This window comes from Primulina eburnea, chromosome 3 (assembly GCF_022965805.1).
Source record: "Primulina eburnea isolate SZY01 chromosome 3, ASM2296580v1, whole genome shotgun sequence".
In the NCBI taxonomy this organism is placed as follows: Eukaryota; Viridiplantae; Streptophyta; class Magnoliopsida; order Lamiales; family Gesneriaceae; genus Primulina; species Primulina eburnea.
Genome location: NC_133103.1, coordinates 13,738,875 through 13,761,976, shown reverse-complemented (window position 1 = coordinate 13,761,976; position 23,102 = coordinate 13,738,875). Strand labels below are relative to the sequence as shown.

General features: G+C 36.1%; 3 protein-coding genes across 5 annotated transcripts; 2 read left to right on the top strand and 1 right to left on the bottom strand.

The window, feature by feature from the left end:
- Positions 1-1,760: 1,760 nt before the first annotated feature.
- On the bottom strand, positions 1,761-5,898 carry LOC140826675 (serine/threonine-protein kinase D6PKL1-like). 2 transcript variants are annotated; one of them, XM_073189174.1, is made up of 4 exons: positions 5,587-5,898; positions 5,190-5,306; positions 3,459-4,745; positions 1,761-2,794 (listed from the first exon to the last, which is right to left on the bottom strand). In XM_073189174.1, the coding sequence occupies exons 3-4, from the start codon at positions 4,697-4,699 to the stop codon at positions 1,915-1,917; spliced, it is 2,121 nt and encodes a 706-aa protein (XP_073045275.1). In that variant the 5' UTR covers positions 4,700-4,745; positions 5,190-5,306; positions 5,587-5,898; the 3' UTR covers positions 1,761-1,914. The 2 variants fall into 2 exon arrangements, with proteins under 2 accessions (XP_073045275.1, XP_073045274.1); XM_073189173.1 differs by lacking the exon at positions 5,190-5,306.
- Positions 5,899-12,208: 6,310 nt separating this feature from the next.
- Positions 12,209-16,626, top strand: LOC140826673 (RGG repeats nuclear RNA binding protein A-like). Of its 2 annotated transcripts, none has more exons than XM_073189172.1 (7): positions 12,209-12,641; positions 13,455-13,782; positions 13,880-13,945; positions 14,053-14,188; positions 15,287-15,442; positions 15,584-15,640; positions 16,128-16,400. In XM_073189172.1, exons 1-7 carry the CDS (start codon positions 12,467-12,469, stop codon positions 16,137-16,139), a joined length of 930 nt encoding a protein of 309 aa, XP_073045273.1. In that variant the 5' UTR covers positions 12,209-12,466; the 3' UTR covers positions 16,140-16,400. The 2 variants fall into 2 exon arrangements, with proteins under 2 accessions (XP_073045273.1, XP_073045272.1); XM_073189171.1 differs by having other exon boundaries at positions 12,210-12,641; positions 16,183-16,626.
- Positions 16,627-19,388: 2,762 nt separating this feature from the next.
- LOC140826672 (ubiquitin-conjugating enzyme E2 28-like) lies at positions 19,389-22,418 on the top strand. Its single transcript, XM_073189170.1, has 4 exons — positions 19,389-19,610; positions 20,350-20,477; positions 21,292-21,396; positions 22,095-22,418. Exons 1-4 carry the CDS (start codon positions 19,541-19,543, stop codon positions 22,236-22,238), a joined length of 447 nt encoding a protein of 148 aa, XP_073045271.1. The 5' UTR covers positions 19,389-19,540; the 3' UTR covers positions 22,239-22,418.
- Positions 22,419-23,102: the final 684 nt, after the last annotated feature.

The window sequence follows — 23,102 nt, the reverse complement described above, 5'->3', positions numbered from 1 at the left end:
ATAATTATTAGTATTAATATCTGAAAGATGTTTTTAATTTTCAGTTTTTCTCCACAAATTATTTCAGTTTTTCTCCACAAATTATTTTCGATAAATTTAATAGAAATAATTATTAGTGTTAATATCTTAAAAAAATGTATTTATTTATTTTAAAAAATCCCATCTTTATCCGTCCATTCTCAATGCAAGTGTGTACCACTAATGCATATATTATTATGTCAAAAAATGCATATATTATTTAATTTAAACTGGTAAATCTTGACACATAAACTAAATTTTAATATAGAAATAGAAAATATAAACTCGGATACTTCGTCGTTTATTTAAACAAGGTGATAGGTTTTGAATGTTCACTAGTATAATTTTCTTGATTTACTTCGTATATTCAATGAAGTCATAGGTAGATATTTGTCGAAGTAGACTCACGTGAAGTAATATAGTACCATTTTACTTCGTATTATCACCGAAGTCGTATCCAAGAAATTAGCGAAGTCGTTGGCCAGTTCAATGAGAGAAAACCGGTCCGGAATTAGATCGATGCCGAAGCAAAACGTCTTTTACGTAAAAATATTTTATAAGTGTCATCATAATAATTTTAATTCATTGATACTTTTAAATTATGTTTGTAAAAAATATATGACTAAAAACTTAACACATTTTTATAATCAAATGACGAAGTATTTGAGTTTTAGATTTTTTTTGTGATCAACTTATATTTTCAACAATAAATTGGAGATACACATATGTTTTTAGAATTTTACTCGTAAAATAAAGTATTAGTTTTATAATTAATTTCAAACAATATTAAAATATTGGATTCTTTAAGTTTGTTTTTTTGGAGTAATTGAATAATTGGTAAAATCAACAATGTAAGTGATAAATTGGTGCAATTAATAACTACATATAGTGAACCGGGTGCAAATTGATGCGATTTTTAATGGGTAATTTGCATCCGACTCCCCCAGATTTCATGTATTTGATATTCATTTCTTTAGACATGTTATAATTGCTACACATGATAATAAGGCATAAAATATTGGGAAGTAGATGCAAATAACCCGGTTTTAATATTAGTGGTTTGAATGTGTATTTTTTTTAAATAATTTGGAAGGACAAAATAATACAACTTTAAGACATCGTTTGGTGCAGAAAATAAAACATTAATTTATTAGACATTCTTGTTTGGGAAGGTGGTGAAAAATTCTCAATCAAAACATTTCTTTTGGTTCACTCCCTACCCATAAAATTGTGATACTATATCATACAAAATGTGGTTCACTTCATGTGAAAATGTGGTACACTTCATATGGAAACGTGGTACTAAAAAAATACCCAGGGATTGAATACAAAAAAATCGACGGCTCATAACTGAAGGCCAATTTCCCGTTCTTGTTTTGTCCAATGTTTGGCAAAATTTGTGTCATATACCATTATCTTATAAAATATACAGACTTTTTTTTTTTTTTTTTTAATCAGAAACTAGAATATACTGACTTCTCATTCTTATGACATCCACAAGTCAAAGCCTGAAGTTGTGTCTAACTATAGTGGAGTGAAATTATATTTGATTAAAAAAAATGAGAATCAAATATCATATATTATATAGTATCAAAATATACTAAATCACTACTTTTAAAAGGTAGATGAAAATGCTTGCTAGTAAAAGAGTTATAGCACAAATTTGTTTCTATTCCTTATTTTCTTGATAAATTCACACGTTAACAAATTGGTTTTTCTATGTGCAACACCCCGTTGCCAGTCTCCCAAATGCAAAAATCAATTTCCACAATCGTTTACTAAATCAATAATATAATAACGTTGAATTTCACACCTAATTGGTTGAGATACATCACCAAATATCTACAACTCAAGTTGGCAGAGAAAAACAAAGAACAAGAATCCTATACTTATAAATTAAAAGAACTCAAAATCCAGAAATTTACCTCCAGATTTCATTTCTGTTGCACCTACAATCGTTTTGCTGCCAGTGCCCACATCGACAGGCTGGAATTGCCCAGACATCACCGGAAGCTCCGGCTCGACTGGTCTTGGCACCTCTGGCGGCGTGCTGCAACGTATCAAAGCCCAATTTATGCCTTCAAAGAAAGGGTGCTGCTTTATTTCTGTTGCTCCTCTTTTCACACCGAGCCTATGCTGCGGTTCTTTAACTAGCAATCCTCTTATAAGATCCCGGCTAGCATAACTGGTAGCTGGTGAATCAGTGAATTTGAGCTGCTGCCCTACAACATTGAAAAGAGTGGCTCGATTTCCGGAACCCTTGAATGGTGTTTTACCATAGAGTAGTTCATGTAAGAACACACCGAAAGTCCACCAGTCTACTGCACTGCCATGGCCCTCGCCCTTGATGATTTCGGGTGCTAAGTACTCATGAGTCCCAACAAATGACATGGAACGTGCAGCAGTAGGTTCTGCAACTAGCTCGGGGAGCGTACCAGAAGTTTTCCCAGGCTCGGCCGGGGGCCTTCCAAACCTTTTCTTATTTTTTGAGGGAAAGATCCGAGGAAGGAAACATGAAGGCTGAATGCATGCTGAGGTGGGCTCAATACATGCTGGCTGTACACAGAACGCAGCCCCTCGTTTGGAGGGGTCAGAATCAAATGCAGAAGCTCTTATCAGGGTTGGTGAAACAGCACATCGCAGGGAAAGATCAAAATCTGAAAGCATAATGTGGCCATCTTCACGGACTAGAACATTTTCTGGTTTCAAATCCCTATAGACAACTCCAAGCATGTGAAGATACTCAAGTGCCAGTAGAACTTCTGCGGCATAAAACCTGCATCCATTAAATTGAGGTTAAGATATTCCTACATAGTGAGAGTGTATCAAGAGATTCAAGAATGAATAATTCATTACCATAATCGATAGGGTTTCATGTTTCTCAAATGTAAAGAAACTCCAGCAATAGGACTTGGTAAAATCTAAATAATTTAAACGTTTAAAACTAGTTTAGTTGGCCTTCGAATAACTTTAAGGTGATTTGAACAGCCAGACAAGTAATATCTAGCAGTTCCAAGAATCTCTATGCTGACACGGGCTGACATTAAAAAATTAGCACACCTCAAAACTTGAATCATAAATTAATCTCATACGATCGCTTCATGCAAAATATAAAAACTAAAAAAATCAGTTTGTTTGCATGGATGGACCATATCGAAAGAAGAGCAATTATCAAGTCGCCCTTCAAATGAAAAGAGAAGTAAAATCTTCTCCAGACAATGAAACTTTGAGCCCATAATTTTTCAAGTTTCATTTGGGTACAACAGAAATCTTGGTCCCGGTCCTGGTTATTGAGCGCACCGGTCACCACTAATCATAGCATGTCTGCAATTCCCATTGGTTCAGCAGATTTCAGAAAAAGGAAACAAAATGCACAGTGTCTCATATCGCAACGAAATTTCACAAGAGAAACTATATGAGCTTAAACGCATAATGATTACCTTGCAGCATATTCTGAAAAATGTTTCCCAGGTTGTTTCTGCCTCAGGGTATGAAGATCTCCTCCAGGACAATATTCCATGACCAAACATGAAAATCTATCTGTTTCAAAATGTGTGTACAATGTTGGCAAGAACGGATGATCAAGTAACTGCAAGATTTCCCGTTCCGTCTGGGCTCTTGTCAACTTCTTCCTGCTAGCAAGGGATGCCTTATCCATTACCTTCATCGCAAAGAAACACTGAGTTGTACTCAACTCGGAAAGATACACACTTCCAATATCCCCGCATCCGAGTCTTTTCATTAACTTGAAATGGCTCATGCCTAAAATACCATCACGTGATCGAATAGCAAGGATAGCCTTCCACCTAGGATCATTTCCCTTGTGAGGCTTATTCGCGCTGCCCGTAATGTTACTCCAGTTACTATCATCGCTTAGTCCGCTGCTATCACTTGCTCGACTGAGGCTAGATTTAGTACTCTCGAGCGAATCCCCAAGAATACTCTCTTTCGTACTCTCATAGTTCCTGTCCACACTAAGCATACCATCACTCATTATCCCATCGCTCTGGCACGTTCTAGTGCAGCTATTTCCCATACTCAAAGCCGTAGCAACACCGAAACTATCAATGCTACTATGTGGACTAACATTCCCACTTGGAGGTAATGACGTGTCCCATACACATTCCTTATCCTCTGAACACCGGAGGGGGTTTGCTTCGGTATTTCGGGATGGACGTTGAACTGAAAATGGGTATGATACAGCAGCTAAATAGATAGCTTCTTTGCTTACAACCTCTGTGGGTGAAGGCGGGATTGGTTTAGTACCCGACACCTTGATTGAAAAATCTTCCATAGAAGGGCCCTTTACAGACATATTTTTAAGTACATATTTTCCATCCCCATTGTTCTGACCAATTGGTAAATAGACAGGCCTCATCAAATCAGTGTCGACTGGTTCAGGAGGATGACTTACCCCATGAAATGAAGTAGAGCCTATATCATCAAATGCATCGCCACTGATGTTAAACGAAAGAATGCCTGGGATGTGTTCTTGATCCTCCTGCAAATAGATTTTCCCTTTCATTGCTTTGGCAGGAGTAGGTGAATCCAACTCAGAAAATTCCACCATCAGGGAAGGTTTTTGAACCTCGTCTCTTCTGGACAAATTGGGGTGACTCTTCACCTTCGCCGCAAAAGGCAGCTGCCTGGGAAGTTGTAGGGATTCGGGTATCCTTTCCATATCAGATAAGCATATATCATCAGAAGAATCTCTACATTAATTTACTCTGCCAAAACAAGAAACGATAGCACTGAAATCACTTCACGGATTAAACTCCCTTCAAATCTACTATTGGTTTGTTTATTCATCAAAATAACTACTACTGACTAAACTACTAAGAAATAAAATACTTGACAACATTGTGGAGAACGGAGCTTAATCAAGCAATGATATTTTTAATCAACAAAATACTCCTTGAAAATCTACAAAATCAACTATCAAATACTTTGAAGGTCTTGTGAATATAAAAGAAAGGCAGAAAATCCACAATGAGTGCCAAGCCTAGCAACAAGAAACAGGTGTAGATATTAACTTGTAATTGGGAGAAAATCAACTTACAAAAATATCACTTCTAAAACCCAAATTAAATGAAGTACCCACAGGTAAGTAATTTTATGTAGAAAAAAAAAATATACAAGCAATCGAAAGACAGAATCCTCGAGAAACTCACCAGCTTAAAAAGACAAAACAAATTACAAAAGATCCCAAGCTCGATCACCAGAACTTTAAACTTTCTTGCGCATTACGTTGTCATACTCTAATAATATCATAAATCAAGCTTCGATACCTTAAAATAGAAAATTACACATAGGCAAGAAAAGCTATAACTTAGATTCCACGTAAATATAACGGTTTCGAAACATAACCCAATAAATAAACAACCTAAAAAAATCAGAAAATAGCATCAAAATCTGGGAATTTCATTCTTTATGGAAAATAGAGAAACCCATATTAAAAAAGAACAGCAGTAATGCCCAAAAGCAAAACACGAGCAAATAGAGCATTAACAAGTGGAAATTGAGAAAACCCGTTAAACAAACAAACTGCAGTTATACGCAAGTATTTACCTTCCTCGTTGACACAGATGGGAACAAATGTCCAATAATTGCTAAAGAATGAGCTCGAGAAAACGCAGCATGCGAAAAGGAAAAAAAAAAGGAGACGACAGGTCGAGCTGTTTCTTGGAATTTTGAAATATCGCAGGGAAAAGAGATTAATAATAGTAGAAAAAAATGGGGATTCGTACAGAAGATCAGTGATTGCAGCTATTGCTATGGCTTTTGCTTTTTCAGAATTTCTTTTTTCCGTATTATTTCTATTGCCTCGTTCGAAGAGGCTTTATTCATGTGTTCACTGTGAGAAAAAGGAGAAGGGGACAGACAGTACTGGCTATGGCCACACCAAAGGGTAAGTGGGCACTATCTGGCTTGTTTCCAAAGATTAATGGTCCGTTTATTTTGCATATGATAAAAATTTGTATGATATAATTATTAAAATATTTGAGTTGAATGTCAAATAATAATGTATAAAATTTTATTATGAAGCGATGGCAAATCTTAAATTGACCGTAAGAAAAAAAAGTAAAAGACAATAATAGTAGTTGGAAGTCAAAAGTAGCGCCGGAGTGGCAGTAGCAGAAAGGAGATGGGGCTATGGTGTAGGGACCATTACACATGTGATTTTATCTCTATTTTAAGATTTTGTATTTCCTTCTTTTTTTAAAAAAAAAAAAAAAGATTCTGAAATTTTGTTTTATCGCAGACAAAAGTAATTTATGTAGGGCTATTACTTGAAAATTTCGTTTGAATACATATTTTAAAAAATTCATGTTACTAAAATATATGAATCTTCACTCACTCAGCTAACAAGAAATTTAGCGACTGAAATGATTGGCCAAGTATTTTATTGTTTTGACCATGAAACAATATGTTAATTTGTTTTGTTGACCATTTAATATTCCCCTCTTGCTTTTGTAGAAAGCTTTGGAATTAAGGAAAAAAACAATGTTAACATTGGATTGGAGGTTGCTTATTTTAATTAGAGACAAAAACTTGTGTGCGACGGTCTTATGAGTCGTATTTTGTGAGACATATCTCTTATTTGGATCATCCATAAAAAAATATTTATTTTTTATGCTAAGAATATTACTTTTTATTGTGAATATCGATGGGATTGACACGTCTTTATTAGCTTAACATGCAGCTTAGACAGTAGCCTAGACAATTAATTATTAGTTAATATAGAAGTTAAGTGGTTGTTAGTTAGTTAGTTAGTTAGTGAGTTTATATACATGTACACAGTGTCGTTCATCATTCATTCAATCAGTAAGGAATACAAGGAAATTTCTCATCTCTTTTCTTCGCTTATTCGCACTTAATATGGTATCAGAGCTAATCGCTCAGTTCTTAATCGAAGATCTCTGATCTACTCGGAGTGCTCGCCGCTCGCATTGTTGAGTCCATCGATTCAAAGTCAGAATTCGATCCACCTAATCGTTCAATTTGCTTGAGTTTCTTCTGCAATGGCACGAGCGATCACTCATTCTGATGATTCACTGAGTCCATACTACATACATCATTCCGATAGTCCAGGACTCGTCCTCGTCTCGCAATTACTGACCGGAGATAAGTTTGCCTCCTGGTATCGAGATATGGTTTATAGCTCTTTCTGTAAAGAATAAATTGGGATTTGTGGATGGATCAGTCCTCAAGCCTGATAATTCTGATCCAAACTCATTGACTTCATGGAAGAGAAGTAACAATATGGTGATCTCGTGGATACTCAATTCTGTTTCAAAGGAAATATCAGCAAGCATTATTTTTGCGGAATCAGCCTTGGAAATTTGGCAAGACCTCAAGGATCGATTTCAGCAAAGCAATGGCCCGAGAATTTTTCAACTAAGGCGTGAGTTGATCAATCATCGTCAGGGCCAAACGTCTGTAAGTGTATACTTCACAAAAATTAAAACCATTTGGGAAGAACTCAACAATTTCAGACCCCAATGTGTTTGTGGGAGCTGCTGTGAAGGGATTAGGAAACTAGAATTACATCATCAGATGGATTATGTGCTAGCATTTTTTATGGGACTCAATGAGTCCTTTTCCCAAGTGAGAAGTCAGATTCTATTGATTGATCCCCTGCCTTCGATCAACGAAGTCTTCTCTATGATCATCCAAGAAGAGAGACAACGTCAAATTGGTTCACAAGTTACACCCACATATTCGACTGATGGAATGACATTTGCAATCAAGGGCGAACCAACAAAATTCTCAAGTGCAGAACCAACATGTCTTTCCATTTCTGTACCACATTCTCTGATGTCATCATCCAGCTGGATAATGGATTCGGGAGCCTCAAGACATATATGCTCAAATCCTAAAGCGTTTATCTCTATGAGACCTATACAAAATTATGTGGTTACTTTACCAAATCATACACAAGTTAAGTGTTGCGTCTTGTGGCGATGTCAAGATAAATGATATTCTGATTATTCGAGATGTGTTATTTGTTCCAGAATTCAAATTCAATTTGTTTTCTGTAGGCTCATTCATTGCACATAATGAGGTGATTATAAGTTTCTTCCATGACCAGTTTGTGATCCAGGATCTCAGCCTCAAGAAGATGATTGGCAAGGGTAGACGAGTGGAGAATCTATATGTTTTAGAAGCAGCCAAGGTCTCTGAGTTTCTCACAAACACGATCTCAATTCAAGATTGGCACAATCGGCTAGGACACCCTTCCAACAAGATTTTGGAGTGCTTACAAAGTCGACTTAATTGTCCAAAGGTTATATTTGACAATGTTAAACCATGTTATATCTGTCCTTTAGCTAAACAAAGAAGGTTATCTTTTGTTTCAAACCATCACATGGCTTATTCTCCTTTTGATTTGATACATTGTGATTTTGGGAGACATTTTAATGCCTCAACCATACATGATCAACGATATTTTCTGACACTTGTGGATGATTGCACACGTTTTACTTGGGTGTTCCTCATGCAAACCAAATCTGATGCATCCATAATTTTTCCACGGTTTTATACTCTGGTGGAAACTCAATTTGACAGAAAGATTGAGGCCATTAGGACTGACAATGCTAAGGAGTTGGCGTTCCCAGATCTAGTTCACACAAAAGGCATGATACACAAATTTTCTTGTGTGCAAAGACCAGAACAAAACTCGGTAGTTGAAAGAAAACATCAACACCTATTGAATGTGGCAACATCTTTGTATTTTCAATCGAAAGTTCCCATCCGACTTTGGGAAGAATGTGTTCTCACTGCAATGTTTTTGATTAATCGAACTCCTTCTCCATGGTTACAACACAAGACTCCTTATGAGCTTCTATACAAGAACACATTTGATCACTCGATCCTCAAGGTTTTTGGTTGCCTATGCTTTGCTTCCACGCTCCATGCATCTAGACACAAGTTCCAACCACGAGCAAGAACGTGTATCTTTCTGGGCTATCCCCCTGGAATGAAGGGTTATAAGATGTATGATGTCCATACTTCAGAGATTTTTGTATCAAGAGATGTGATGTTTCATGAGACCATCTTCCCTTTTCATTCGGGTGCCATATCAGAATTTGTGGTAGATGTATTCCCTGACCTAGGTGCTGCCCAAGTCAGTCCTTGAAGATGTTCCCCCATTCGATAGTCCTCAGAATGCTCCAAGTATGAATATATCCGAGGATCCTCAGATCTCTACAACTGAGAATCTTTCCACTCAATCTGAGTCTCAATCCCCACAAGTTGATCTACAGGTTCGAACTTCTTCCAGAATGTCTCAGCCTCCGTCATACCTTCGAGACTATCACTGTAATTTGCTGACACATACTCCATATTCCGAGTCCTCAGTTGCATACCCTTTAAGCAATCATCTATCATACAACCTTATCTCACAGCAGCATAAAGCTTTTGCACTCAATGTCTCGGCACAATTCGAACCAAAATTCTATCATGAGGTTGTACAATACCCTCAATGGAGAAATGCTATGAAGGATGAACTATCGACCTTAGAAGACAATTGAACATGGTCTGTTGTACCCCTACCTCAGGAAAAACATACCACTGGATGTCGTTGGGTTTTCAAAACCAAGTATGCAACCAATGGATCAGTTGACCGTTACAAAGCTCGTTTAGTGGCAAAAGGATACACTCAACAAGAGAGTGTTGATTTCTTTGAAACCTTTTCACCCGTTGCAAAACTTGCCACTGTCAAGATTCTTCTTGCTCTTGCTGCTGTCAATGATTGGCACTTGGTACAGCTTGATGTTAATAATGCTTTTCTCAATGGTGATTTATTTGAGGAAGTGTATATGGATTTACCACTCGGCTATGCAAAGGCTTCACAATCCAAGTCTCCCTCCAACAATCCCTTGGTTTGCAAGCTTAATAAGTCTTTATATGGCTTCAAACAAACCTCTCGACAGTGGTATTCCAAGTTCTCCCACTCTCTACTTAACTTTGGATTCACTCAATCCAAATCAGATTAGACTTTGTTCACCAAATGAGCAAACTCCTCTTTCATTGCATTGCTAGTATATGTCGATGATATCATCATAGTTGGCCCATCTCAGCATGTTATAAATTCACTCAAATTGTTTCTCAAAACTCAATTTAAATTGAAAGACTTAGGCCCATTGAAGTACTTCTTAGGCTTGGAGATTGCTTGTTCCAAGGAAGGAATCTCCCTTTGTCAACGACAATACACATTGCAACTCTTAGAAGACACTGGTTTTCTTGCTGGCAGGCCTACAAATACTCCCATGGATCTAACTAGGCATCTATCTGTTGTTCAAGGCGAGTTACTTGCTGATGGTGCGATCTATAGACGTCTTATTGGTCGTCTTTTATACCTCACCATCTCCCGGCCTGATATCACATATGCTATTCATAAGTTGAGTCCATTTGTTGCTCAACCTCGCTCCGCACATTTAACAGCAACTCATCACTTACTCAGGTACCGTAAGTCATCCCCTGGCTAGGGAATCTTCTTCTCTTCCTCTTCATCAATTCAGATTAAGGCTTTTTCGGATGCTGATTGGGCATCTTGCCCTGATACTCGACGCTCTGTCACGGGTTTTTGCATGTTTCTTGTTGATTCTCTTGTATCTTGGAAGGCTAAAAAGCAGACCACCACTTCTCGATCTTCAGCTGAAGCCGAATACCGAGCTCTAGCAGGAACCACCAGTGAACTGGTTTGGATATTGCAGTTATTAAAGGACTTCCATATTACTTTAACTTCTCCAGCAACTATATTTGTGACAATCATGTTGCCATCCACATTGCTAATAATCCCATATTCCATGAACGCACCAAACATATTGAAATCGATTGTCATTTTGTGCGAGAAAAGATAGGTGATGGGGTAATCAAACTTTTTCCTTTCGATCGCATCTCCAGCTCGCTGATATGTTCACGAAACCACTCCCTTTTTCTTCATTGTGTGCTACCATGTCCAAGATGGCTATCAAAGACATATATCGTCCATCTTGAGGGGGCGTATTAGCTTAACATGCATCTTAGACCGTAGCTTAGACAATTAATTATTAGTTAATGTAGAAGTTAAGTGGTTGTTAGTTAGTTAGTTAGTTAGTTAGTGAGTTTATATACATGTACACACTGTCGCTCATCATTCATTCAATCAGTAAGGAATACAAGGAAATTTCTCATCTTTTTTCTTCGCTTATTCGCGCTTAATAGACTTATAGATAAAGATTCGTGAGACCTTTTCACAAAATACATACTCCTCGCTACAAAACCAAACACCTTTGATTTAATAACCAGGTACCACCCATTCTAATGGGACTCAAGTGTGATAATGGATCCCATTGCATGTACATAAGTTGGACCTATGGGTCCAATGACTCCTCCGATCCATCACATTAGAATTCAAGCATTCTTCTTCAATCACTTTCAGATATCGCATATAAAAGATGTTCTAATTTAAGTTAAACACCAGGTAGTACAGTGATTTTGGAATTAAAGGGTAATTTAGTAAAAAAAGGCATCTGAAATATTTCTATTGGGAGGAAAAAAGGTAGAGATAAGATAACGTATATGTTTTTCCTTGTAATGTAATAATAAATTATAGTTAGAGTGATACTACATGTAAATCAATATTTATACATCAAATCTTAAATCATAAAAATCAATACAAAAATTCATTTTGTCACAATTTCATGATATATTAAATACAAAATATCACAATATAATAATAATATCTTACAATATAAGTATATATGTAGTATGACATGATTATTGAATAATCAGTAAATAAATAAGAGTATATTTCTTGTGAGATGGTCTCACGAATCTTTATCTGTAAGATGAATCAACCCTATCGATATTCACAATAAAAAGTAATAATTTTATCATAAAAAAAGTAATATTTTTCATGGATGACCCAAATAAGATATTCGTTTCACAAAATACAACATGTGAGACTGTTTCACACAAGTTTTTGCCAATAAATAATAATAAATTGATAGATATAGATAAAATAAAAAAAGAGCTGGGATTTTTTTTTTTGGATATGACAAAGGACATTTTTGGAATAAAATGTGTTTATATGGATTCTTAATATAGGTGATTTTAATTAACCACATTTAATAGCACTTGCTCATTGGTACGGTTGATAGAATGAGTCGTAAAAAAATTGGACCAATCGTGGGTTTTAGGGGCATACCAAACAAAGCCTAAAGTATGCGCTACATAAATCTTCCCCAGTCTCACTCCTCTTCGTACGCTGTCCATTGCGGCTAGGGTTTCATTGAATCCTCCATCTCTTTCTCTCTTCCCTTCGTTTCTGGGTTCAAGTTTATGGATGGATCCGTTACCTTTATCAGTCCTAGCAATGAATAAAGAGTCGGATTAACGGCTTATCTTCTCAGCAGATCCGAAATCCCAGTTTTGCTTCTGTTTCCGTTGGGGTGGGGGAGCAATGGCGACTCTGAACCCATTTGATTTACTGGAAGACGATGACACGGAGGACCCATCTTTGTTGATTGCTGCCCACCAGAAGAAGATCGAGCCGAAGAAACCCTCGGTGCAGCCTGAAAAGCCGGTGCCTCCGCCAGCTAAGCTACCCTCGAAGCCTCTCCCCCCTTCCGAAGCTGGTTAGCTCTCTCCGTCTGTCTCTTTTTCTCAGTTTTACTTGAGCTAATGATGTTTGTATACGATAAATAAGAAGAAAAAGAAGCAAAGCATTTGGAGCCTAGCGTCGTTACGTGGACGTATTATTTGGGGTCTTGTTATCATGTCAGCATCTTTAATTTTCTTATCGGTGAATCTGAAAGTTTTACTTGCAATTAATTGTATTTGTTGAGGCGTATCCTGTCCCGACACGTCATGAGTGAAGTGTGTGTTCCCCAGCCTAAAGGCTCTAGCCCCTCTTTGAAATGCAAGAATTTCAATTAGCCGATTCATATTAGTTTGTACACCAATGGATGTTTTAACTTTTGATGCTAGTAAGTGGATTTTAAACTGTATACCATATGTTGTATGAGTGAATTTCTTTGCACAGAATCACCGATGTGTCCTAGAATCTTATGGCTCAACAGTCCATACTTTGACATGGCACCTACCTTGGGTCCACGCTATAGGCACAGTTCGTAATATTTATTGATTTGAAAAGAACTCATATCACATCCGAAACATCCTGAATAAGTTCTTTGGTTATCTACTGGCTATATTGATTGATATTGATTGTAGAGGCTAGCGCATTGGATTAAACTAGATAGGATATAGAGATTCTGCAATTATAAAGTTTGAAATATTTTGTGGTTATGATTATTTAAAGTTTTGTAAAGGTTGTTTATGTGCCTGTAAGTTTTTCCAAGTTCCAATAGGTGAGCCTTCTTGATGTAGTTTGAACTTCATTTTTTAAGTTTCTCTCTCTTTATTCCATTATTTTCTGCCTACTCGAGCAGTCAGAGAGGCGAAAACTGAATCTGGCCGAGGAGGGGGCAGCAGTAACCATGGACGTGGATATGTGCGAGGTCGTGGTGCTGGTAGTGGGTTCAATGGGGACGCAACCAACACCAGCAACTCACCTGGAAACAAGGCAATATCGGGTGCTCAGGGTACAACTGACGAGGCTGATAGTAGGGCTTCTTCTGGAAGGCGTGGTGGCTATGGTGGACCTCGTGCCCCTTTTCGAGGTGGCCGCCGAGGTGGTTTCAGCAATGGAGGGGAAGATGAAGGTGAACGCGACCGTCCTCGTCGAGCATTTGATCGCCATAGTGGAACTGGCCGTGGGTATGCTGATTTTTGTTGTCTTCTGGCTTATTTTTTCTGGGCTGTTCCTTTGTGGATCTTTTACTTTAATTTCCGATATGACCTTATTTTTTGCCAGAGGCGAATTGAAACGTGAGGGATCTGGCCGAGGGAACTGGGGTACACAGATTGATGAACCAGTTTCGTGAGTATTTTGTCTCCACTGATGAGATGACTTTGCATTGCTTTCTTATTTGCTTATCTTTTATCCACTTTTGTACAACTCTGCTGTTTTCTTTCCTGTTACTTTAGAGTGGTCGTGGAGGCTCCTAATGAAGGAGAGAAAATTGTGGACGCTGAAAAGCCCCCAGGAGAGGTGAATGCTGCAACTGATGGAAACAAGGAAGCTACTTCAAATGAAGTTGAGGAGAAGGAACCTGAGGACAAGGTAAAAAGTCTGTCAATAACATACTGATTTCAATCATTCTGATTTCAGTTGTTTGTTTATTCTTCTGTGGTCCATGAAATTGCTGTCCTAGTCTCTTACTTCCCCTATTAAATTGATTCTTATCTAATTTACACATGGAATTATGAGAACAACAAATATCAGGTTGCTCTTCGGCGTATAACTAGAAAAAAGATTAAAAGAAACTCTATTTAGTTCATGATTAAGTGGTTGAAAACTTACATTTGCTGCTGGATTAAAAACCGTATTATTTACTTGTATTGAGACTGCATATCAGGGCCTGATCGTGATTTCCCTTGCGCCTTACTTTTCTTATCTATCATGTACTATAAAATTTCAGTCCCAGAGTGTATATAAATAATCGACTTATTTCTTTTACATTATTGTGATGTTGTGTATTATGATATTTGTCTGAGTTTATTGTTATTTAATGAGAAATGTCGAAATCACGTATGGCAACGGTTTCTTCTCTAGTAAGTGGTGTCAGCATATTAGCTGTCTGATTGGGCTCCATCATACAAACCTAGCACATGCTGTTATCCACGACAGCTTCTTTCTCGCACGTGCGTTTTTTAAAAGCATTTTGCGTTGGTATTTTCTCATAGAAGATCATCTGTTAGTCTTTGACCTTGAGAGTTGAGACTTCATTGTGAAAGGACCAGTTTGATTGCGTGTGGGCTGTTGTATTAACCTGCCTTGATTTGATATTTGATTTTTGGTAATTTAATCACTACTATACTTGTTGGTTGATATGAATTAGGCTTGTCGCATATGAGAGTTGATTTCTATTTGTGACGTTTTGTCTTGCTAGCCTACTTGTTTCTAATTAGTTGGCCCTGTGACTTACCTGACATCCACAACAACCTTAGTTAGTGAACTCGTGATTGTGCATGACAGTAAACACATCAGTTATAGGTCCTTTCTAGTCATGGTTAATTGATTTTGTAACATTAGTCAGATAAATAGTTAACACACTTTGGAAATCTTATAATTTTGTTCAAATGTTTAGTTAATTTCGTGGTGGACATGGCCGCAGATTTGGTACCATGATTTTTAAATAATCTTTCCTTCAAACTGCAGGAAATGACTCTTGAAGAGTATGAGAAAGTTCGGGAGGAGAAAAGGAAGGGTCTTCAAGCTCTTAAATCCGAGGAAAGGAAGGTTGATGCAAAAGAGTTTCAAGCTATGAAGCAGCTTGCAAATAAGAAAACTTCTGATGACATTTTTGTCAAATTGGTGAATTGGCCTACTCTTCTCCCGAGTTCATTTTTTCCAGTTTCTCAATATATTTTTGCTTTTGCTTGAAATGTCACAGTTCATGGATGTGGCAAACCACTTTTGGGGCCTTGTTTTGAATTTGATGAGTGATTTTTGCAGGGCTCTGAAAAAGATAAGAAAAAAGAGTCAGCTGAGAAAGAAGAAAAGGCCAAGAAGGTATCTAATTTTCTAATTTGTTCTGTATGTGAAGCCAGGGTTTGTATACCGTGTAGTTCTTGTGACTGCATTCTGCATGTGAGCCAAACTTGTTAATTTTTCAATGCTGATTTGTGCCTTGGACCTTAGCATCCATTGAATTGAAATAAGGCACTTGACAATAAATTTTTAATATACATAGTTGATCAACATTTTCTAAAATATTTAAGAACATCAACGACGACTTTTTTAGTTGTACATACAATATCTTTACCCTCTACTAAACAATGTATCTATTGCTTACTCAATAGTTTATGTGATTTGGTGAGATGGGAAAGAATGAGAGATCTGAGATTGGTGAAGAAAAAACAGAGAAGAAAATTGAAAAAGAAGAATGAGAAAAGAGAACGAAAATGTTCGGGCATTGAGTAGGGCGGTGTTGACAATGGCATGCATTTTCATGCACGGGCATCTGTCCATTCGTTATTTTTGTGTTCTGTCATCATAGCTGGAATATTGATGACAAGGTCCACCAAATTCTGATACTATTTGCAATGATTCAGTCTGTCAGCATCAACGAGTTCTTGAAGCCTCCCGAGGGCCAAAGTTACTACAGTTCTGGTGGTCGCGGACGAGGGCGTGGTCGCGGCCCTAGAGGAGGCTACGGTGGAGCCAGTGACTCGAGCAACTTTCAAGCACCTTCAATAGAAGATAAAGGACAGTTCCCTACCTTAGGTGGCAAATAAGCTTCGTCCTGCTCCCCCACCGTTTCTATGCAGCTCGAACTTGGAATAATGGAGTTATTGTATCAAAAATGTTATTGAAGTTTATGCACTATGTATATTTACGTCTTTTCATGCGATCTCCATGTAGCATTTTCTTTAACTACTTTGCTGTGTTATTTTCGTTTCTTAAATTGTCGACATATTAACACTTGATCTTTGATTCTAGACATCGTTTTTGAGTTTTGTTTTGGTAATGCAAAATCACTTGCAGTTTAATTGCCATCACTTTTTGTCGGTCCCGTTTAGACATCAGTAACTATTTTTCCTGTGTGGGGGCGCCTGAATCCTGGTTCGTGACGAGGTATAGTTGACAAGACGAGTTTGGTACCTTTTTTTTTGTCCTTGCGCTGTTTGTGTGAGCGGTACTGATTAGAGTGCAGTGTTCAGAAAAAAACTGAAATAACGTCTTCTTGTACAGTCAGTGAAGGGAGCGAGTGTGGTTAGTTTGAATCCTTGTTGCAAGGGATACATGGCTATGAATGAAATGTAAATCATTCTTATTTTTTTTTTAAAAAAAAAGTGTTGTAGAAGCTAAAATATGAGACTGTTCTTTAAAAAACAGTTGAGAAAAGACAAAACGAAGAAAAAGGTTTTCATTATGAGAAAGAAAGAGAGAAAATCATAGGAGAGGTCAAATAAGATATCTCAACAAAAGTCAAAGTTAGGAAAGTGAGATTTTAGTCCCCATATTTTCATGTCAAGACATTTTCGATACCGGAACATTTAACTTTAACAATTTGATCCTTAAACTTCAAAAACATGACTAAAGTATTGCATTAAAATATTCAAAGACTAAAAATATTTTGACAAGAATGAGATTATAAAATAATTCTACGTTATTGAGTTATTTATCTTGTTATTTTTATAACTATATTAATGAAAAAGAATTGCACATTTTGAAAATAAATTTACACAAATGATTTGAAATTATTCAAATTTATTTATGATTAAATGCGTGAATATCCATACCATTCTATTAAAATCATTTTTTAATATAAAATCTAGGGGAAGTTATTTAAAAATCCCCGATCATAATATTTCTTTGCATTCACTCCCTACCCACAAAATTGTGGTACTATTTCATACAAAATGTGGTACACTTCATGTGGAAATGTGGTACACTTCATGTGGAAATGTGGTACTAAAAAAGTACCTAGGGACTGAAAACAAAGAAAAAAGGCGGCTGGAGACTGAAGCCAAATTTCCCGTAAAATCTATAAAATATTTAAGAAATTATTTTTTAAAAATAAACTCGATTGATTGACTTAAAAATTTACTATGATTTTTTTTTCCTATATTAAAATTTCATGATTATAAAGTTTGTAGGTATATATAGGGATGTCAATGGGTCCGGGTTTTACCCAGACCCGCAATGGACCCGCGTATATGGGGTGGGTTTGAGCATATTAAATGGGTCATGAGGCGGGTCATGGGTCCTATAATACCCGCCCCATATATATGTGCATATAAATATTTTAGGGTTTTAGTTTTATTAATTTTCATTTTTTTAGCAGTTCACCTCAACTATAACGATCTTAGCTATTCTTATGTCAACTGTTGCATTTGAATCTGCTTTTAGCAATAGTGGAAGAATAGTTGGTCCTCATCTTAGTAGACTTAATATTGTCTACTCACTGATTTTATATTGATGTGTTTAAATAATGTTATGACTTTTTTGGGGGATGTCAAGATTTTTTTGGAGAGATAGTAACTTTTTTTTATGTAATTCTTTATGTCGTGAAAATACTTTGTTTGTTATTATTAAGTGTGGTCGAAGACATGAATTAATTTTTCATAATATTGTATTTAGAGGCTTGTCTGTTTCATAATTCAGTCATGTGAGAAGAAAGATTACTTTTTTATTTTAAAAATACGGGTCTCACGGGTCTATCCGGCCCCATTTCGTATTCGAAGTGGGGGTGGGTCCGAAGAATATTTAACCGGGGTGGGGCGGGTAATGGGTCAAAGTTTTTTTCATAGAGGAGTATCTTGGGTTTAGCCAAACCCGCTCCATTGACATCTCTAAGTATATAGTAATAAAACAAGACAAAATAAATGTGTTTATATTATAAACACGATCCTTATAATAATAGTTTAATTTTTAACTTTTAAAATTTAAATATAGCACTTCTGGTCCATAAAATTTAAAAGAGTGACAAATTTAGTCTTCGCCATTAGCTTTTTAGTTAAAGATAACAACAGGGACTAAATATGTCACATTTTTTTTATCTTTAGGAACTAAAAATGGTATCAGTAAATATTTTGGGGCAAAAATTGTAATTATTTTCTTTCAAAATTAAGTATTTGTTCCTCTTTTTAATTTTTTTTATTAATTATTATAACCAAATTAGATGTAGTAAGTTTTTTTAAAAAAATATGCTCCTTCAAAAAATATAGCTAATATATAAAATTATGTTTCTATTAAGAGTTGTATTTAATAACTATTTTTTTTAATGATAATGGAACCTGCAGCCTTTATTTTTAATGTGTAATGAGAAATTCCGAACTAATACGATAATATACAAACCATACTAGTTAAATAAATTACATGGACCAAACTATTTGCGAATAACTTATCCAAAAAAATGTTAACAATTCATTATCAATGACGAAACTCTCACAAATTAACTCTGATTATATATAGTTGACAATACCTTTTCTCAGTTTAGCCCATCATTTTTATCTTTTACCAATTTATATGAACCAAAATAATTAAATATGAAACATAATATATCAAGACAAAAAATAAAAAAAATGCAATGATATTAACTACAAAAAAAAAATAATGAGTTTTTGTGGATGGTTTCACAAATCTTTGTTTTTGATACGGGTCAAACCTACCAATATTCAAAATAAAAAGTAATACTCTTAACATAAAAAATAATATTTTTTAATTAATAACTCAACTAAAATATCCGTCTCACAAAATATGACCCGTGATATGACAAAATACGATATGTGAGGCCACTCAACGAATTTTTTCCAAAAAATTAACAACCCTGTTTCTCGATGGATATTTGGAATAAGTTTAATAAAACTTCATTTTTTTTAAATATCTTTCTCCACATATATTCAATGTTTCAAGTGCAAGTGAAATTTCTGGTATAATTTGCAGATCTGTACGTTCCTTTTCTCGATGGCATCGAAACGGATCTTGAAGGAGCTCAAGGATCTCCAGAAAGATCCTCCTACTTCTTGCAGCGCCGGTAATTTAATGTTTATTGTTGTTTTTTCTTTTTTACTTGGTTTTCCTGCTGTACTTTGTTTGATTTTTGCGACTCTGGGTTTTTAGGGCGTTATGAAAGTGATCTGTGGGAATTTGATTGTTTTTATTTGTGGGTATGCGTGTTTTTGTTTCTTTGACCATTTGTTGCACGTAGAAAAACCATCCCGGGTGTAAAATTTAAGGGTCAATGAATTTCATCACCTGATCTTCCTTGTTGATAGTAGAATGGTTTTGAAATTTATTAAGATAACTAACTCTAAGTAAAGATTTTCTGCGTGAAGGAAATATTAGTGAATAGTGTCCTTTTAGGAGAGGTCTTGCTTAGAAAAATATCATTTACATGCATCAATACCTGAGCATAGTTATAACCGTAAGCTGGTTTTCTCTTTATTTAGTAAGTTAGTGACATGTACAAGAAGGGGTTGATTATATCAAAGTTTTCATGAAAAAGGGGCCAAATCAGGTGATTCGTAGAACTTGTTTCTTTTTCCTTGTATTTGTTAGTAAGATGCGTTTATGGGCATTTGAAACAGAGGATCAAATGATGACACACCATGCTCTTTTTGAACGGTTCATACTATGAATTGGCGTTGCCACTTGTTTGATTCGATTTATGGCTATTGATTTACTATGATATCAGTGGCACAAATGTGTTTACTGTTTTGAATTGCTGCTGGATGGAAACGTAACATGATTCTCTCTGTTGGTGCCATTGGCAGGACCTGTTGGTGAAGATATGTTCCACTGGCAAGCAACGATAATGGGTCCCCAGGATAGTCCTTATGCAGGGGGGGTCTTTTTAGTTACTATTCATTTCCCCCCTGATTACCCATTCAAACCTCCGAAGGTATGTGAACTGTAAATTACTGTCGGAACTTTTGGGTTACCTCTAGTGTTTTTTTTTTTTTGTATTCTGGAAAGTGTTCTCTGAAAAATATATTGAATTTTATGATGTATCTTTGCTTTTATTTTTCGGAGGAGACATTTTTTTAGATACGTTGAGTGACTGGTGCCATATTAGGGATATATAATATTGGTGTATAGGGTTTTTTCAAAATTAAAAGTAAATAATAATGGAGTGTTATTTCAAAGTGTGACAGACACACAGATCTTTTACTCTGCTACACTGGTACTATGATTAGTTTCATGGACCATGTTGTTCCTTGTTGAACTAATGCTACTGAAAAAGTTGAAATTGGATGCGCTGCTATGTAAAGCCCTAATCTTGGGAAATGAGCGATAGTCATTAGGCTTAGACCGAGTATTTGGTTGCTATGAATGAAGAATGATCTGATCCAATCAGCCCAACTGTGTTTGGTTCTGGAGTAATCCTGTGAAAGAAAGTAATTAATTTGATGGGTAAACATGATTTAAATTTCTTTCATTTGCTTTTGAACTTCCAAGTCCCAAGTGGTAGAATCACCTCCTGAAGTTTGTTTATATCCTTATATATTTGTCATGAAATAATCTCTAGTAAATTGCTTAACTCTTTTACTTGGTGCTTGGTCAACCAACTTCTTGAATTCCAGTGTAGTTTATGAACATGGGCGTGTCATCATATCGAAAGTTTCCAATCCATATAACTACCTTTTCTTTGTGACTCTCTTCTTAATTTCGCAACTTGCAAGTAAAAAATTATTTTATTATGGCTGATGATGCAGGTTGCTTTCAGGACAAAAGTTTTTCACCCGAATATAAATAGCAATGGCAGTATATGCCTTGATATCTTGAAGGAGCAGTGGAGCCCTGCATTAACTATTTCTAAGGTGACTTTTACTCAAGTTAAAATAGCCACCCTCTTATTTTTAACAATCTGTTTAGACATGAAACATTTTGGTTAGTTGTCAGTTACGGTTTTCTCATACTACATTCTTCAAATGATTCGTTGCATCTAGATGCAGTTGAAGCGTTCATGTATGCGCAGTTTGTGTTAGTTTTCATGCAGTCAAAGGAACTTGTGTCACAGGTCCTTAAAGTAGAAAGATCATGTTTAATTGTTTTTTTAATACACTGGTAAGACGGTCATATATCTGTGGAATCTGTTTTAAACCTATGTTATAATGGAATCTATGGTCTATATTTTTATTGAAATAAGCCAACAAAAATTTGTGCATCCACCACCTGCATTTATACAGTTCTAAGCTGTATTTGTCAATTGTCAGTGGTTATTCTTTGCAAGTATGGATGCCATTCTGGTGTTGATGAATGCACTCATTGTGCTACTATTAGGAGGTGTCTAGCTTCATCATCTTATAATTCTTTAAACATTTGGCAAAATTTATTAATGTTTTAAAATAGACACTTACATTTCATAAGATAAAAAATGATCTCGTAAGATGTTGAAAATGACTTTGCTAGGTTAGAGTAGGTGTTTCTATCTCGAGCAGAGTTTGTGTATGAAATTCTATTTACCATCTGATAGTCACTAAGCAGGTTCCTTTTGAAATCTTCTCCTCTATTTCAGGTGCTCCTCTCAATCTGTTCACTTTTAACGGACCCAAACCCTGATGATCCATTGGTGCCAGAAATCGCACATATTTACAAAACAGAGAGAACCAAGTACGAGCAAACTGCTAGGAGCTGGACCCAGAAGTATGCTATGGGTTAGTATCTGTTGGCTGTGAAGGATTGTACCGCAGCTATGTAGAAAACATGCGTGTGTGTCCCTTTAAGTTCTTGTATAATGGATAAACTTAGAATAGAACGTGTAATTTAATCATGGCCCTCTTTGAACGACAATTCGATGGTTTCTGTTATTTATATGGAATTGTTATTTCAAGGGATCCAATGTTTTTATTCGTCTATCGACTTTCCTCTATCCTTTTATGTAAGAATTGTATTGACCTTGGAACTAAAGCTGTACATCGCTTGAGTTGGTCGGGAGTTGTTTTAAACAGTAGACTCGTGTAATTATATAGTCATATCTAAATTTGTTGGTTTCAACTCTTCAAGCTTCTCCCTAAAACCTCAAATCAGGGACAAAAATCTTCAACTTTCTCTTCTGAAGTATATTATAATGTTTCTCTCGACCCCGTTCGTCCCTTGGGGTTACACTTAGATTAAATGATTTGATTTGGAGAAAGAAATTTAATTTGGAGGGGTTGAGAAATGAAATCAATCGTATCTCTTATTGTAACTGCTCAACTTTTAATTGAAACTCACTTGAATGATTGTGGGTCGGGGTCAGCAATAATGGTTGCCTCCCATCTCAACTTGCAAAGATCCATCTGTAAGATACTTTTCATAACTTTACAGAAAGAGGTGGGCAAAAACACTCTCTCTTTCTTTTTTTAAAAAAATTTCTTCTCTTTCTAAGAAAAACCCATAATTTTTTGAAGAAAAAGAAACTGAAAATATTGCTGTTTTGGCTAAAAGTGGCACCCCTTTCTTTTGGCGCCATGCTATAATGTAATTGAGTGAGTCTCATGTGAGACCGTCTCACGGATCATAATCGGTGAGACGGGTCAATCTT